The sequence below is a fragment of the Drosophila miranda genome, chromosome 2 (assembly GCF_003369915.1).
Source record: "Drosophila miranda strain MSH22 chromosome 2, D.miranda_PacBio2.1, whole genome shotgun sequence".
In the NCBI taxonomy this organism is placed as follows: domain Eukaryota; kingdom Metazoa; phylum Arthropoda; class Insecta; order Diptera; family Drosophilidae; genus Drosophila; species Drosophila miranda.
The window spans coordinates 4569358-4586136 of NC_046675.1; the positions used below are offsets into that span (position 1 = coordinate 4569358).

At 49.8% G+C, this 16779-nt stretch overlaps 3 protein-coding genes across 4 annotated transcripts in view; 2 read left to right on the forward strand and 1 right to left on the reverse strand.

Moving 5' to 3' along the window:
• Positions 1–40: 40 nt before the first annotated feature.
• On the forward strand, positions 41–6073 carry LOC108156379 (eIF-2-alpha kinase GCN2). Of its 2 annotated transcripts, XM_017287793.2 has the most exons (11): positions 41–395; positions 497–669; positions 741–1246; positions 1303–1930; positions 1990–2565; positions 2625–2813; positions 2871–3372; positions 3425–4477; positions 4536–5506; positions 5578–5734; positions 5808–6073. In XM_017287793.2, the coding sequence occupies exons 1-10, from the start codon at positions 339–341 to the stop codon at positions 5702–5704; spliced, it is 4782 nt and encodes a 1593-aa protein (XP_017143282.1). In that variant the 5' UTR covers positions 41–338; the 3' UTR covers positions 5705–5734; positions 5808–6073. The 2 variants fall into 2 exon arrangements, with proteins under 2 accessions (XP_017143282.1, XP_017143281.1); XM_017287792.2 differs by having other exon boundaries at positions 5578–6073.
• On the reverse strand, positions 5587–8807 carry LOC108156380 (polyribonucleotide nucleotidyltransferase 1, mitochondrial). Its single transcript, XM_017287794.2, has 4 exons — positions 8444–8807; positions 7961–8380; positions 6690–7910; positions 5587–6628 (listed from the first exon to the last, which is right to left on the reverse strand). The coding sequence occupies exons 1-4, from the start codon at positions 8581–8583 to the stop codon at positions 6100–6102; spliced, it is 2310 nt and encodes a 769-aa protein (XP_017143283.1). The 5' UTR covers positions 8584–8807; the 3' UTR covers positions 5587–6099.
• A 1232-nt stretch (positions 8808–10039) lies between these two features.
• LOC108155750 (G protein-coupled receptor kinase 2) overlaps positions 10040–16779 on the forward strand; it is a 73567-nt gene continuing 66827 nt past the window's right edge. Inside the window, exons 1-2 of the mRNA XM_017286782.2 lie at positions 10040–10885; positions 16038–16093. The gene's annotated coding sequence lies outside the window, so the exon portion shown is untranslated. The remainder of the gene's footprint in view (positions 10886–16037; positions 16094–16779) is intronic.

Sequence of the window (16779 nt, forward strand, 5' to 3'; positions counted from 1 at the left end):
AAGGGTCAGACGGTATATTTTATCAGAATATCCGCGGTCACACTTCTTCACTACAAAAATTCTAAAAATTTCCATAAAAACTAAAAAAAAAGCAACAAGTTGGAATAAATAAGCAATAAAATTGTTTAAAATTCCAATTGGAATACATTTGGCAACTGCTACAAATCAAAAGCAGAGACAAAGTGATGCATAGCGCAGCTGACGGAGAAACAGCTGCTAGAGCAGAACAAACGTTTCACCGGCCGCAAAAATTATAACAAGGCGGAAAGCCGACACTGCAGTATTTCCACTCCCCATTCAAGGGGGGTTTTGAGTTTCAATTGAGATTTGATGAACAAATGGCAGCGAAGGAATCTTTTCGCGACAGGCAGACACAGGAGCTGGAGGTCATAAAGGTGGGTGGCGTGATGGTGGGGGGCGGTCGGTCGGGTCGTGTTGGGAAAGCTGTTGCGCATTTGGCAAATGACGAAATAACTGCGGAGTTTTTCATTTGCAGTCCATCTTTGGAGCAGACGTAGAGGATCTGCGTCCACAGAGCGATCCCAACCAATGGAAGCCCACGGACATTAAGATCCTGTTGACACCGCTGCGGGACTCGTCCAACGGGCACACGCAGGCCTATGTGTGCACCAAACTCCATGTAACATGTCCCTCCAAGTACCCAAAAATGTGCGATTATTGCGAATCTAGAGATGCCCCAAGAGTTGGCTAATGCTGAGTCTTTTGTGTGTTCTTTGCAGAACACCAAAAATCGCCTTGGAGAAGTCCAAGGGAATGTCGGATCAGCTGCTGGACGCACTTCGGAGCCAGCTGAAGGCCCAATCGGAGGAGTTGCGGGGCGAAGTAATGATCTACGAGCTGGCCCAGACCGTCCAGGCCTTCCTCCTGCAGCACAACAAGCCGCCCAAGGGCTCGTTCTACGACCAAATGCTGCAGGACAAACAGAAGCGGGAACAGGAGCTGCTGGACAAAAAGATACAAAAGGAAACCCTTCAGCGACAGACCCTCATCGATGAGGTGGAGCGCCGCAAGGAAATGTTCAAAACGGAGGCCAAGCGGCGCGGTGAGCCCCGCCGCAGCATGAGCGAGTCGAACAACCGGCACGCCAGCTCATCGGAGAGCTCGGAGAACTCCTCGCCTTACTACCGCGGCCACATGTACCCCAACAAGTGCCTGGACCATCGCAGCACAGAGACACTGTATTTCCACAAGGTGGGACGTCAGATACAACGCGGCTGCTGTTTGGGTAGGTCATGGTTTCGTTGTCGCAGCCAAAGTATTAATTATTTGTTTGTTTTTTAGGCCACTCGCAGCGCGGCTTTATCGCCTACGTGGGCATAGATATGCACTGCGGCCAGCTGCTGTACATCACGGAGTGGAACATCAAGTACTCCCAGATCGAGCAGCCCTGCAGCGGCAGCGGCAAATGCCACTGGGGCAACGAGCCCAAGTGCCTTGGCAATCATCGCGTCGACGATGTAATCGCCTCCATCGAGAAGCAGGTCGCCACCCTGTCCCAGCTGCAGCACAAGAATCTCATCCAATACGAGTGTGTGCTGTGCATCAAGCGGAAGGAGGGACTGCTCGTCTATTTGGTGCAGGATTTCCTGCTGGGCACGAGTGTCTTCAGCATCTCCTCCTCGCTGGGCTGGTGCATGGACGGGGCGCGCATGGTGGCCCGCGGCGTGCTGGACGCCCTCGTCTTCCTCCACAACAAGGGCGTCTGTCACAGCCACCTGTTGGACAGCACCGTCTTCATGGACAACACGGGAACGGTGCGCTGCACGGACTTCTCGTTGGTGCCCAATCTGCTGGAGCTGATTGGTGGCGCCGGACAGAGCAGCAGTCAAGGGGATCTGCCAGCATTGGGCGCCCTGGTGGAGGCACTGATGCCAACGAATAGCTACGAGATGCGCGACTTTGTGGACAAGTGAGTGTCCAGGGAATGCCCTGAGATGCACTCCACTCCTAATCTGCCTGTACTTACAGATGCAATTCAGATCGCACGCTCTCCGCCTCGGAGCTGCTGGAGCATCCTTTCCTGCGTTTCTATGTGGACAATGGCCAGCAGCATCCGCACCAGCAGCTCCTGCCACAGCAAAGGAACCCCATTCCTGCACAGCGCACAGGGCCGCCCATGACCTACCAAATACCCACACTGGCTCTGAGCCAGTCCCGCCTGCGAACCGAGTTCGAGGTCCTCATGTATCTGGGCAAGGGCGCCTTCGGGGATGTCCTGAAGGTGCGCAACATCCTGGACAACAGGGAGTATGCCATCAAGCGCATACCCCTGCCCGCCCGCAGTCGCCAGCTGTACAAGAAGATGACCCGCGAAGTGGAGCTGCTGTCGCGCCTGAACCACGAGAATGTGGTGCGGTACTTCAACAGTTGGATCGAGAGCGTGAACGATGCCGATGCAGCGGAAATGGACAAACTGCTGGGCGGCGAATGGTCGCAGAGCCAGCAGGAATTGAGCGTGAAGCCAGCCAAATCGCCGCAACTGGGCATCGCCGTGGCAGAGAATGAGGAGGAGGACAGTTCCTCGAGCATGTGGAATGCCTACATGTAGGAATCAGTCCTCTCCAGTCCGTTCCCCTTTAAAGTATGTGGTTTTTCTTTGGCAGACCCACCGTGGAGGACTCTGATTCGGACGATGGCATCGAGTTTGTGGACTCGGATGGTCAGGTGGCTGTCTACGACAATGTCGAGGACAACGACGATGAGGATTCCACCAGAGGCAGAACCAACTCGCCGCGTCCCCTCATGCAAGTGATGTATATCCAAATGGAGTTCTGTGAAAAGTGCACCCTGCGGTGAGTGGCAGCAGAGGATCCCCCCATGAATCCGCTTTTAATTTCCTCCTCTTTTAGCACCGCCATCGATGACAATTTGTTTGAGAATACGGATCGCTTGTGGCGCTTGTTTCGGGAGATCGCCGAGGGCCTTTCGCACATCCACCAGCAGGGTATCATCCATCGGGACCTCAAGCCGGTGAATATTTTCTTGGATTCCCACGATCAGATCAAGATTGGAGACTTTGGGCTCGCGACCACCAGCTTTCTGGCCCTGCAGGCCCACGAGTATCCATCGCAATTGCCGACGCAGCATATAACCAGCACCGAGGACGGCACGGGCACGGGCAAAGTGGGCACCACTCTGTACGTGGCGCCCGAGCTGACGGGCAATGCCTCCAAGTCGGTGTACAACCAGAAGGTGGACATGTACACGCTGGGCATCATTCTGTTTGAGATGTGCCAGCCGCCGTTCGACACGAGCATGGAGCGGGCCCAGACCATAATGGCCCTCAGGAATGCCTGCATAACGATACCCGAGGGCATGCTTAAGGATTCCAAATACGAGAAGACCGTCAAGGTGAGTGATTCCACCCTTCCGATGGGGTCCCATCTAAAAACCTCCCTTGCAGATGCTGCGCTGGCTGCTGAACCACGATCCCGCACAGCGGCCCACAGCTGAGGAGCTGCTCATCTCGGATCTGGTGCCGCCGGCGGAACTGGAGGCCAACGAGCTGCAGGAAATGCTGCGCCATGCCCTGGCCAATCCCCAGAGCAAGGCCTACAAGAATCTGGTGGCCCGCTGTCTGCAGCAGGAGAGCGATGAGGTCCTCGAGCACACCTACCATTTGGGCAGCAGTCGGGCGATGAAGTCCTGGAACTCGGCCATCGTCATCGACGACATTGTGTCCCTCAATCCGGTCTTTGAGTTTGTCAAGGCCAAGGTCGTGAACCTCTTCCGCAAACACGGCGCCATCGAAGTGGATTCGCCGCTGCTGTCGCCACTTTCGTCGCGGAACTGCAGTGCCAGCGCCAATGCCAATGCCGTGCACTTGATGACCCACTCCGGGTGCGTGGTGGTCCTCCCGTGCGACCTGAGGACGCAGTTTGCCCGCCATGTCACCATGAACGGGGTGAATCTCATCCGTCGCTACTGCGTGGATCGGGTGTACCGCGAGGAGCGGGTCTTCAACTTCCATCCGAAGCAGAACTACGAGTGCTCCTTCGACATCATCACTCCCTCCGCCGGCAGCCATCTGGTGGACGCGGAACTGCTCTCTCTGGCCTTCGAGATCACCAGCGAACTGCCGCGCCTGCGCGAACGGAACCTCGCCATCCGCATGAACCACACGAATCTTCTGCGGGCCATTCTCATTTTCTGCAACGTTCCCAAATCTCAATATTCGGCCCTGTTCGAGGGCACCATGGATTTTATTGAGTCGCGCATCTCCCGCTTTCAGTTCCACTCCAGCATCACGGTGATCATGGAGAAGTCACGCACCTCGGCACAGACCCTGATGGACATGCTGTTGGCCAACTTCCTGCTGACGGGCTCGCGCAGCAGCGTGGATGAGTCCGCCTTGAAGTCCCTGATGCGCGGCAAGGGCGAGGCGGCATCCCTGGCCCGCGGAGCACTGCGCGAACTGGAGAATGTGGTGGAGCTGGCCTACAGTCTGGGCGTAACCGTGAGTTCAAGGCAGCCACACGACCGAGGACTTCATTAATCTCCATTCTGTTTCCCAGTGTCCTATTCAGATTTGGGCCGGTCTGCCCATTAGCTTTGAACGCGCCAGCAGCGGCGGAATCGTTTGGCAAATGACGGCCGACCTGAAACCGAACCGTTCGGGCAATCCCTCCGTGTTGGCGGTGGGAGAGCGCTACGATGCCATGCTCCACGAGTTCCAGCGGCAGGCGCAGAGCTACAATCAGACCCTTCCGCCGCGTGGTGTGCTCAGTGGAGCGGGCCTGTCCTTCTCGCTGGACAAGCTGGTGGCTGCCGTGGGCGTGGAGTATGCCAAGGACTGCCGGGCCATCGATGTGGGCATCTGTGTGTGCGGCACGCGGCCACCGCTCAAGGATGTCACGTACATCATGCGCCTGCTCTGGTCGGTGGGCATCAGATGCGGCATTGTGGAGACGGCCAGTGGTGCCGGCGATGAGGCTCAGGATCTGGCGCGACTGGGTGCCCTGCACGTCATCCTGGTGGCAGAGAATGGCTCGCTGCGCGTGCGCTCCTTCGAAAGAGAGCGCTTCCAGGAGCGCCATGTAAACAGGGCAGAACTGGTGGACTTTATACAGAAGCTGCTGCGCGCCGAGAGTGCGAATGGGGCGTCGGTGGACTACTCGGCCAGCCAGCTGTCCAACATGAACACTAGCGGTGGCAGCAGCAGCGGCCGAGATCGTGGAGGCGATGGCAACGGCCTGAGCACCTCCGCATCGAATGTGTCGATCAAGAACAGCTACAGCCAGCTGCCCAATGTCCAGGTCACGTTCCTCACCCACGACAAACCCACGGCGAACTACAAGCGCCGGCTGGAGAACCAGGTGGCCCAACAGATGGGCTCCACCCTCGCCCAGTTCATGAAGAAGGAGTCGTTTGTGGTGCTGGTGGTGGAGCTGCCACCGGCGGTGGTCAATGCCTTTGTGGGTGCCATAAATCCGCGCGAGATACGCAAGAAAGAGACTGAACAGGAATTTAATTTTGTTATCGAAAGGTGCGCGCATTCTTCGCCACAAAACCACACAAAAAGAATGCTCTCTAATGCCTGATTTATTTTTGTTTTAGATTTTCCAAATACAAACGCTATATAGTGGAGATACACGACGAAGTTGTGGACTATCTGAGCGATGCCAAAACACCCATTGTGGCCTTGTACAGCATATCCGATTCCTACTATCGTGTGATTATCTGAAACCCAAAGGAGAGAGGAGAGGATTACCAAGTAATTCCTGCTTAAATTAGGTTTAGAAAAAACATTTTCTAATGGGCAAAAATTCTACTTAAATTTGTTTAAGAGGCTGTGCGTTCCCGATGCCATCTGAATTTCGTTTCGTTTCGCACCAAAAGAGAATTCCTATGCCGCAAAGATTTACATTGTAAGATTATCATTTACTTGAACTGATTGTCCAACATTTATACGTTTAAGTAGCAAACTTAATGCCCGAATTCCCTGATGGGTTGTTCTTTTGTCATCTACATATACGATATATTTGATATACGTACAAGTTTTAAAAACACAAATTTATATAGCCTACAAAATAAAGTTGCGTATGCCTGAGGACTCCAAAGAGCTGAACAATTTTCGGATCACGTGCCATTCTCGCCGGCCGCCTTGTTGAGGGATCGCGGAATGCCCAGGGCCGGGCCTTGGAGCACTTTTCGGGAGAGCCGCATGAAGCCGGAGACGGGATCGCGGCCAAAGTACTTGACCTGTATGTCCTGGCCCACCTCCAGGCCCAGGGCCGAGGGATGCCCTATCTTTCGCTGGTCCAACTGCGAATTGTGCAGCAGGGCCGGCGGCATGCTGGGATACAGGATGACCATGACGCCGGTGTCCCGCAGCTCGGTTACTTTGGCAGTGTATATTCCCCCGAACTCGAGGTCGGGTATCCGCTCCTTGACCATGTATCCCTCGATGAGCTCCTTCGCCTCGTCCATGGCCGCCTGGGAGGGGGCAAACACCGCGAAGTGGCTCTCATCGGCGGCGGTGAGGGTGGCGCCCGTCTCCAGGTAGATGCGTTTCATGTGCAGGCCACTGGGGCCAATCAACTGGGAGCGCTGGTGCGGCTCCACGCTGATGGTTTCGCTCACGGGCCAGCTGTCCTTTGGGTATTTCCTGAAAGAAGGGAAGTCTGTGAGCATTCAGGAGGATCCTGGTGGCATCTCTTGGCACTCACCGCGGCTCTCGAATGGCCTCGCCCATGATGTCCAGTATTTTGGACTTGGCATCGGTGGCTTTTTGCAGGGATTCCATCACCACTTTCAATGGAATGCCAGGCACCTTGAGGTCCGCCTGGATGGCTGTAAATCCCTTGCGTGTGCCCGCCACCTTCATGTCCATGTCCCCCATGTAGTCCTCGATGCCCAGGATGTCGGTGAGAATGCGATAGTCCTGCAGGTGCTTGGTGTCGTCGTTCTCGTACTTGGTGACCAAACCTATGGCCACTCCCGCGGCAGGGGCACTCACCGGCACCCCGGCATCCATCAGGGCCAGGGATCCCCCGCAGACGCTGGCCATGCTGCTGGAGCCGTTCGACTCGAGCACCTCGGAGGTGAGGCGCACCGTGAAGGGGTAATCGTGTGGCAATGTGGGCAGCAGAGATCTCTCCGCCAGGGCGCCGTGTCCCAGCTCCCTCCGACCCAGCGGGCCAATCCTGCCCACCTCCCCCGTGGCGTACGGCGGGAACTCGTAGTGGAGCATGAAATTCTTGGCCTTGAGACCGCCACTGTCCAGGGCGGCCAGCGAGTCCAGCTTCATGGCACTCTCCGGGGAGTCCAGGCTCACGGTGCAGAAGACCTGCGTCTGTCCGCGCTGGAACAAGGCCGATCCGTGCAGCGGCTTGTACATGTCCACCTGGCAGGAGATGTTCCGCAGCGTATCATAGTCCCTGCCATCGCAGCGGTAATTCCGCTCGAAGATCAGCTCCCGGAAGATCGAGCGGCACGTCTGGTTGAACTCCTCGCCGATCACCCCTGGCTCGGTGTCCGGATAGGAGGACCACACCTTGTCGATCACATTCGAGCGCACTTCGTTGACTGCGTTGTCGCGCGAGATCTTGTCGTGATTCGCATCCTGGAAGATCTCTCGCAGCCGCATCTCGCACATGCTGCGCACTGCCTCCTGCAGCTCGGGATCCACTCGGTTCGGGGACTCCACTTCGCGTTTCTTCCTGCCGTAGGCCTTCTGCAGGCGCTCGATCTCGTGGATGATGAGCTGTGCCTCCCGCGTGCCCTGCTTTATGGCCTTCAGGAGGTCCTGCATTAGCACAACATTGCCCTTGCCTTCGAGCATCACGACGAGGTTCTGTTTGGTGGCCGACACCACGAGGTCCAGCTGCGAGGACTGCAGCTCCCGGCGGGTGGGATTGATCAGCACCTCGCCATCGGAAAGGCCAACTCTGAAACAGAAACTCAGTAATAATTCTACTTCGGAAGCTAATCCACTCACCGCACAGCTCCAATCGGTCCATTCCAGGGTATATCGCTCAGGGACAGGGCCATGGAGGCGGCATTGATGGCGAGAATGTCGGGCGAGTGCACCGCGTCCATGGCCAGCATGTTGCACACCAGCTGCGTCTCCGTGCGGTAGTCTTTGTTGAACAGCGGACGCAGCGAGCGATCGATCAGGCGGGCCGACAGGATCTCCTTCTCGGAGGGACCCAACTCGCGGCGCATAAAGTTCATTGGAATGCGCCCCGAGGCGGCGTTCTTCAGGCGATAGTCCACCACCAGCGGCATAAAGTTCTGGCCGGGGGTGGGCTTCGGCTTGGCCACCGCTGTCACCATCACGGCGGTGTCTCCCATCTGGCAGACGGCAGTGCCATTGGCAAAGCGCGCCAGCTTCCCCGAACTGATGCTCATGTTACGTCTGTTGAAGGAGAAAGATGTTATCTTGAACGTGGGGACACTGCCTGGGAGGATGGACACTCACCCATTGCTGAACTTCACCTCCACGGAGGGCACTTCTCCGCTGGCGCTGCTCTGGAGGCATCGATGGGCACTTAGGCGGGCGACGGCAATGCTTTTCAGGCGGTAATTTAGCAATTTCAGTGTTTTCCTCGTGAAAATCATGGTTCGGCAGCGGGAACCAGGCGACAGCGTTACCTAAAATCTGCCGGCAGTGGCAGCTGCAACGACTTTTTGATGACCTTTTGTGGAGTGGTTATAAAATACATGGAATCCAGTGTAATATGAAAACAACTTAGATTTATTTGTTGTAACTTTGTCCAATCATAGCTGTTTTTGAAGATATATTATTGAATTTTCTCTGCAAACCGAAATGCTCACCTAATCATAAGGTAGAGTGTGCAACATGTGTGTGGGTGAACAGCTGGTTGTTCTGCCACACCTAATATAGGTTTGCCTTGCGTTCACATTCACATATTTAAAACAAGAGGTGTGCATTCCTAAAATATTAATTTATTTATTAATTTACTCAGCCAGTTAAAAGTAAAGAACTAGAGCTACATGAAAGGGAGGCAGCCGATACTTATATGAATTTTGGGTGATATATAACATATTTACCTTTCCCTACCTGATCCATTGCTTTACCATGCGACCAAAATGTTTCGAATCTTTCAACCAGTGCTGAAAAAATTTGTGTAAAATAAAGCTAGATTGCAGAAAAAAAGCTGAATTTAAAAAAAGCTATAACAAACTTTGTATATTTTTAATCGGTATCAATGGCCGAACTGCTTTCTTCAAAACGGTCATTAGCTCTTTTGGCTCTCTTCAAATCGGTTAAGGCTCTCTTTTTCGCTCTTTTTGAATCGGTAGCAACAATGAGTCTCATTCCAGACTGATTTTTACTGCTGACAATTTTATGTTGTATGAGCCAGACTCATGTGCCGAGAAATCGAGCAGCAACATGGGCAACATTCTGCATACCCTGGGGAAATGAATATTATAGAACATCATATAGGCAGAACCTAGTCAGTCTCTGTTAAGCTATTTCAACGATATTTTGCAGTTAGTGGTTTTCTTACAAAAAAATTTGCATCCACGGACATTATTAAAGGAAATAGGGTATACAAATGACCCATACTCATATCACATACCTGTTGACCAGCAACATTCCATACACACTTAAGTTTCTTGCGTTTTTTTTCGTTGACCTTTTTCGATAAACCCTTTTTTCGACAATATCTAATAAAAGCAAGTATAGCAAATAAGCCAGTCAATTAGAAAATTGGTTCGTTAAACGGATACAATTATGTGGGCAGAGCTGAGGGTCCTGCCTAGCTAGTTATATTCGACGGAACATCAAAATCGAAGCATATGGACTGATACTGATTAACCCATTGTCGACTGGGCGGGTATTTAAATATTCTCACGAAACTGAAGAAACTTGAAGAATTCTAGAGCAGTTCCGCTGGAATATATGGTCGTAATTATGTTTGTTGGGAAAGATGAAGGAAGAATATACAAGAAGAATTCACAAACAGCGTTATTTTCTGCGGTCCAACTCAACTTGTTCTCCTGTTTAAATAGAGGGGGGTTCAGTGGGCTAAGCTCGTTTCGATAAATCCGATAGCTTGTGGCAAAACAACTTCGCGGGGTCCCGTATACTTCTCCATCGCGGATGATTTACTAGAAATCGAATGAGACGCGTGTATTGCAATCGTATGCAAAAATAAGTTCAATTGCGCCCGAACCACCCCCCGCTCGTCAACGACTCGTGTGCCGTGTGTTCCAGTCCCCCCGCAATCAAGCCGATTTCGTCAACTGCTTTTTCGGCCCCGTAAAAATTTCTTCTCGCTGCCCGCCGTGTGTATCGGTGTGTTTGTGTGTGAGCCGCGCGCCCGTGAGTTCTGTGTGTGTGTGAGTGCTGTGCTGTGCTGTGCCAGTGTTTGTGTGTGTGTCGGCCAAAGAGAGCCGCAAAACAACAAAAAGAAAAAAGAAAACCAAATTCGACAAATGCGGTCAAATTGAAAAGAAAAACACAAAAAATTTAGTATATCCAACAACAAAAGCAGCCCGCTCAAAACCAATCAAAAGCAAAAGCAGAAGCCAGAAGCCAGAATCCAAAGGCAAAAATCAAAAATCAAAAAGGCAAAGCCAAAAGCGAGAAAGCGTGCCGCTGCCTAGCTGACGCTGCAGCCGCCACCGCGTTCCTGAAAAGCCGGAAAATTGCCTTCTAGGCGTTGTCGCGCGACGACGACGGCGAACCACGAGAGAGACTCTTCTTCTGCCACAAAAATTGTTTATGCTGGCTGTGTGCTCGCACTAAGAAAGCAAGAGAGAGGGAAAGGTGCAAACGGTACCGCTGCTCTTATCAAACGTACACACACGCACACTCCCTTATCAGCTGATTGTTGCGAAAATTCCCAATTAACGAACAGCGCATAAAACGGTTCAAGAAACGTCGTATAAGGTAAGCAACCACTCCACTCCACGCCCCTGCCCTAGACCCAGACCCAGACAGCGTTCTGCATTCTTCAACCGCGTGCAGAGGATCTTTCTCTCCCTCTCTCTCTCTCTGTTCAGCTGTTCCGTTATAATTGTCACACCTCATTAGCTCGCCTGCTCGCTCTCACTCAGCTGCATTACTTAATGCTTAAGTGTTTTACCGTAATTTACACACGTTTGTTGCTGCTGCCGTTGCTGTTGCTGTTACTCTTGTTGCATGTTAATTCCATTAAGTGCCCCCATCCCAATCGCTTCGCAATGCCTTTTATGTGGTGTCTAGCAAGACCCCCTTTCGCTCACTCTCCCACTGCTGCAATTACACTGTTGCCGTCTCCCCACACTCCCACACTCTCTTGCTTTTTGCACTACTCTTTTCTGCCGATCGAAAGTGAAAGCCCATCAGGCAATGCGTTGGCGTTTCAGCCGCTTATCAGCTACGTTTGCGGTTCTTACACTCACACATACATACATCGGAGTATACAATACCAACACACACTCTTACATACATGCATATGCTTACGTATATTTATAACTCATTATGCTAGACGGTCTTCCGGTTGTCGTCGCGTTCTGTTGTTGTCATCAATGCGCATACTACGATTGACCTTTGACGAGGGGAGGATTGTGTTTCTTTGAACATGAAAACGAAACATAAAGAATCTTAGAGGTTATATTCGTATTTTGAATCTATTCGGTTTATATTTGGTGAAGTTTTCTATAGACCCTTTATCTGACATTCTGCCAAAAATCAGACCGAATGAATACGGAATTCTCTTTGAAATACTGCAAAATATTCGTTGAAATTATTAATAATTAATAATTATCATAGCATTCTTTTTCCCCCTTTTTTTCAATACCTTAAAACTCTAATAAAAGAATTCCCATAGTTAAGGAATTTTTAAACAAATCAAAGACCCCGTATTTCCCCCACTTTCCCATTAGTTTTCCCAATTATAAATAAACATAAAATCCATCGAAAGAACTAATTTTAATTGAACAATAAATCAAAAGCCCGAGCACTTTCCACTCCGCCCTTTCTGACAAATGGTTTTTATTTTTTTCGTTTAAAAATAGTTTTCGACCGACCCTCGTGTCGTGTAGTTCATTGTGTTTCGATATTTATTTGCCTAGCGCTGTAGTTGTTGTTCTTCTCGTTATTCCTTATCTCCTTTGCATTTTTCTTTGGATGGTGGATGGTGGATGGTGGATGTCGTCTGTGGACGTCATTGGAAGGAGGAGCGCCGCTGTTCGAGCGAGAGCGAGAGAGAACGACCCCGAGGTCTTTAAAGGGCCTGGGCCTTTGGCTGATAAACGTTTCCGCTTTTTGGCTTTGCCATCAGCATCATCATCGTCGTCGTCGTCGTCGTCGTCTGAGGGGCACATCCACTGCAGGACGGATAAAACGTCCATGACGTGGTGTCTACAAGTGTCTACATGACGTGCCCCATGCGGCGCCCTTTTCAACTGTCAAAACTATTGCCACTCAAACGGGCTTGCGTCACAAGAGAATGGAAGAGCGGGGGAGAGAGAGAGAAGGATACAAGTGTTGGGGCCATGGGGTGACGTAGGCCATTGGCGAACCCCTCCGCTTCCCCTTCGTTCACCAAGAGACAATAATAAACTATCGAAGAGGGAGGGGCCCAACCCCAAAAGCAAATAACAAAACGCAATCGAATATTATTATCAATTGGGGGCAAGACACCGAGAACCCAAAAACGAAAGTAGAAAGGGGTGGGGGGCCACATGCTGCTCTCTTGCCAGGATATCGAACAAAAAAGAGAAGGGGGGTACCAATCCTTAATTCCAATCGCAGTCCAAAGCCACGCCCTACCCCACCCTCCATCGCTCCATCGCTCCAACCATCCGCGTGCCGTGTCATCATCATCCTTGTCCTCGTCGTCGCCTTTCGGTCTCTAATTTGGCGCGACTTTGACACTTGTTAGCCAATATGTTCAGCTGGCCCATGTTAATGGCCCAAACGGGAATTGATATTAATTGCCACACCAGCAGCAACAGCGGCAGTGGGCGTGGCACACAGCCCCTTCAATGGGCCCCTGAAAATCAGCTTAAATCAATTTTTATTTTTCTCTTTCGTGGGTCTTGGATTACCAAAAAAAAAGGAGTTCAAACCATCTGTTGTACCTCCTGTCAAAGCCATTGTCCGGGTCATCCTTTTTTGTGAACCGAAATTTCTGTTCCAAAATCTAATTAATCCCCGCGCCACCCTTGGGAAATGTGATGTTTCTTTTGTAGGGTTTTTGGGTGCCTTTTAGGAGCGTTTTTCTTCAAAACTGACTTGGAAAAACTCGTGTGTGTGGGAAAGTTTTGAGGAGAAATGTGAGAAGAGGCAGGAACATACCTAGAAGACGATTTCGTGGAGGTGAAGAGGTCATGAAAATGCCCAGAAGTCTTCCTTCAAATAAATTTCGACTGAATATTCCATAAATAGCACAGAATCAAGGCTTTAATACTCCCCTTACAAAAGTGACGCTGATTAGCCCTCAAAAAAATTCCCCCTAAGCGAGCGGACACTCAGAAAACCAGCTGTTAATTGCCAGTCACGTGTGAACGTCTGATGTTGCATCACTTGACGAAGGTCCACCTAATTGGAGATACATTCCACAGACACGTCCGAACAGACGGGCATGACCTGGAATCCGTTAAATAGTAGTGTAGCAAAAACTTTTCCACCTCATTAGGGAATCTCAAATGCCGAATTTCAATGGGGAATGCGGGATGATGGAGCAGTTTCCGACCCCCCTCCTCCCAGGTAGAGCACCAGAATTGATTCCCAATCCTCTTAGAGAGGGGTGGGGTTCGTTTTGATAAGAAATTTCTCTGGCTAATCAACAAGACAGCAAACCTGACAGTCGGACAGGGGAGGGTGTGGGGCTCAGACAGAAGCCAACCTGCTGTAAATGACCTTGATAAAGTTTTTGACTCAAAGCGGGGGCCGTCTTGGCCCGTTCAAGGTGGGCGGGCTGTGATTTCTTTTGATAGATCCAAGGCCCGGGGCCCTCGAATCCCCCAAAAGACCACCCCAAATCCCTGCTGGGCCCAGTCCCAGTCCCTCGTTGAAACATCGTAAAAAATAAAAGTTGTTTTGACATTTTTCTAGGATTCCCTACCCCCTCCCTGCCCCCTAACCCCACCCCGTTTCGGTGGCTTATGCCGCTCGAACGCTTTTTACTGTTGTCTCTTGCTTTGTTTTTCAGTTTTGATTAAAGGCCGAGGCAGCCCCTCCCCCCCAGAAGGCGGTGCGGTGCACCTTTGCTTTTGACGGAAGTGCTTGCCCTTTTTTCTCGTTTTTTTCCCCTGTTTTTTGGGAATGATTTTTCAATGGTGCCTTTGAGGGCGGTCCCCATTGTCCGCACCCATCATGATCCATCAGCAGAAGAATTATGCAAAGTGTCATTGAAACTTTTAGCAACGAAAACACGGCCAAAACGGACCCAGAGAAAAAGGTGAATCTCGTTTTTCCGTTGGGTGGGGCGGGGGGGTGGGGGGAGGACCCATCAGTTGTGCATTGAACCCCGCGCGGGAACCTGGCAGCAGAAAGTGGCAGAAGCAGCACATTGCAATGTGGCCAACACCTTGACACTCGGTTTCGACCATGTTTGGTGACTTGGCAACAGCAACAAATGAGAAAAGGAGAGAAGCAGAAGAAGTGGATGAAAAGATAGAGGGAGAACTGAGAGGAAGAGCGAGAATAAAGAGGCTAAAAAGGAGAACAAAAAGGAGGAGGTGGAGCGAAAGTGGTCGAAGCAATGAATACCCTTTTTTTAAGGGAAATTAAAAGAAAAGAAGATTAAAATGAAATTAAAATAAATTTATTAAATTGTTTATTAAATATTAGTTTTCATTTTTATTTTCGAAGGAATGCATACCTTTTTTTTAGGGAAATTAAAAGAAAAGAAAATTAAATAAAATTAAAATAAAGTAATACAATTTTTTAATTAAATTTAATTTTAATTTTTGGGGTAGAAGGAATGAATACATGTTTTTAAGGGAAATTGAAATTAAATTATAATAAATAAATTAAATTTTTTAGTTAATTTTAATATTAATTTTTAATGTCGTAGGCATGGATACCCTTTTTTTAAGAAAAATTAAAAAAAAAATAAAATTAAAAAAAATTAATTAAATTTTTAAAACAATTTTAAATTAAATTTCATTTTAACTCTAATTAATTAAAAAATAATGATTACATTTTTATAGGAATCTAAAAAACTGTAAAATGTTTGGAAATTATTTTGTTTAAGTGAATTTTTGGCTATCCTGCAGTCCCTGGCTCTTCCCGCACCGCTCTCCCTTCTCCCGGCTCTCCATCTCCGATGTGAGTGCGACAGAGCACACACTACAGCCATTCCTCTCTTCCATGCTTTGTTCTTTGGGAAAGAGTGCGACAGCGATACTAATACAAAGTCTCGCTCTCACGGGATCGCGGGCTTTTCTGCATCACGATTACTCCCCCCCTCCGACACTTCCAGAAGCTCATTCCTTCCTCATTCACGCTCCCCCTTCTCGTTCTCTCTAGAAGCTCAAATCATTCCTTCCAGTGCTCTCCGCCCTCTCTCCGCTCTCTTCTTTAGCCCTCTACTGCCTTAGTTTTTTGTTTAAAAACGTTTTTCCGCACTAAATTCATTTAGCAATTAATAAACTACTTGCCCCATGATACTGTCCATCGATTCATTCGCTGCTCCTCCCATTTCCATTTCCACTTCTCGTGCCCCTGCAGCATCATTACAAATTGATTATGACTCGACTCGGGGGCACGGAAAGGGTACGCCGAACGCGAGGCAACATTTTTATGCAAAAAACTTGTCGGTCGGAGAACAGGCTCGGAGGACCAGCCAGACCCAGCCGGCCCATACACACAGACGTGTAGAATTCATTAACAATAATGCGGCCGCGCCAAGGCAAAGGGATAAAAAGGAAGGTGGAGGGGGGGTAGGGGAGGGGAGTCACCTTGGTTACCAAGAATTTTGCTCTTTAAGCCTTAATCCCTGGGTGGTCTCATTCCAAGCTGCTGTAGAGAGAGAGAGAGAGAGAGGGCCAGAGAGAATTGTAATCAAATCAAAGCAAATTTCAATCTTTTTTTAATGCTCTTTTTGCAGATATTTTATATCCAACCAATCGACAGATACATTCGGAGTAAAAACCCCAGAATAAGGTAAGAATTCAAGAATATACATATCTGTTATTCCCCGGGGTCTGCCCCGATAAGACACGACCATATACGACCTCCTACATACATATTCATTCACATTTATTCGATAATCGTGTTTTTGATAGCTCGTTGTACTGCCAGACTCTTTGATTGATGAGAGAGGAAGAGAGTGAGAGATGGGGGGGTCGCTCATTCATGTGTGGAATTGTCAATTGCAATTTTTGGGGTGGTGACGGGGTCGAGGGGTTGAAGGGGTATCTACTTCTGGCGAAAACTCTTATCTCGGTTCGGGCTTCCATTAATTGGCTTTTGCTGCTGGTTGCCGCCGCGCATGCACTTCATAACAACAAACAACAAACAAAAAAAAAAACCTTCTCTCCATAAATATTTGTGCCTTTTTTTTTGCTTTTGTGCTGCCAAACAGAATTCCATTTGTCATTTATTTCTATACATGAATCATGGCAGGAGGGAGGGTAACAGTTTTCAGAGCTGGAATATGTTTTCCGATTCTGTGGTGCATTCGTCGGTGGCATGCATTCATTCCTTCTTCTCAGAGGGACAGCGGGTGTATCTGGTGTTGGGATTCGAGGGATTACTATTAGAGAACACCTAAAATGCATCGATTTTGTGTTACTTGGACCCACAACTGCACAATCGATAAACTTTTAATCAGAAATCGAAAGGAAATC

Bases quoted from the DNA above. Each gene is read 5' to 3' on its own strand.
- LOC108156379 (XM_017287792.2), top strand. From the start codon at position 339: ATGGCAGCGAAGGAATCTTTTCGCGACAGGCAGACACAGGAGCTGGAG. The intron at 1,247-1,302 runs GTAGGTCATGGT...TTTGTTTTTTAG, and splicing joins ACAACGCGGCTGCTGTTTGG to GCCACTCGCAGCGCGGCTTT. The intron at 5,507-5,577 runs GTGCGCGCATTC...TTTTTGTTTTAG, and splicing joins TTTAATTTTGTTATCGAAAG to ATTTTCCAAATACAAACGCT.
- LOC108156380 (XM_017287794.2), bottom strand. From the start codon at position 8,583: ATGATTTTCACGAGGAAAACACTGAAATTGCTAAATTACCGCCTGAAA. The intron at 7,911-7,960 runs GTGAGTGGATTA...TTTCTGTTTCAG, and splicing joins GGACCGATTGGAGCTGTGCG to AGTTGGCCTTTCCGATGGCG. The intron at 6,629-6,689 runs GTGAGTGCCAAG...CCCTTCTTTCAG, and splicing joins GAGGCCATTCGAGAGCCGCG to GAAATACCCAAAGGACAGCT.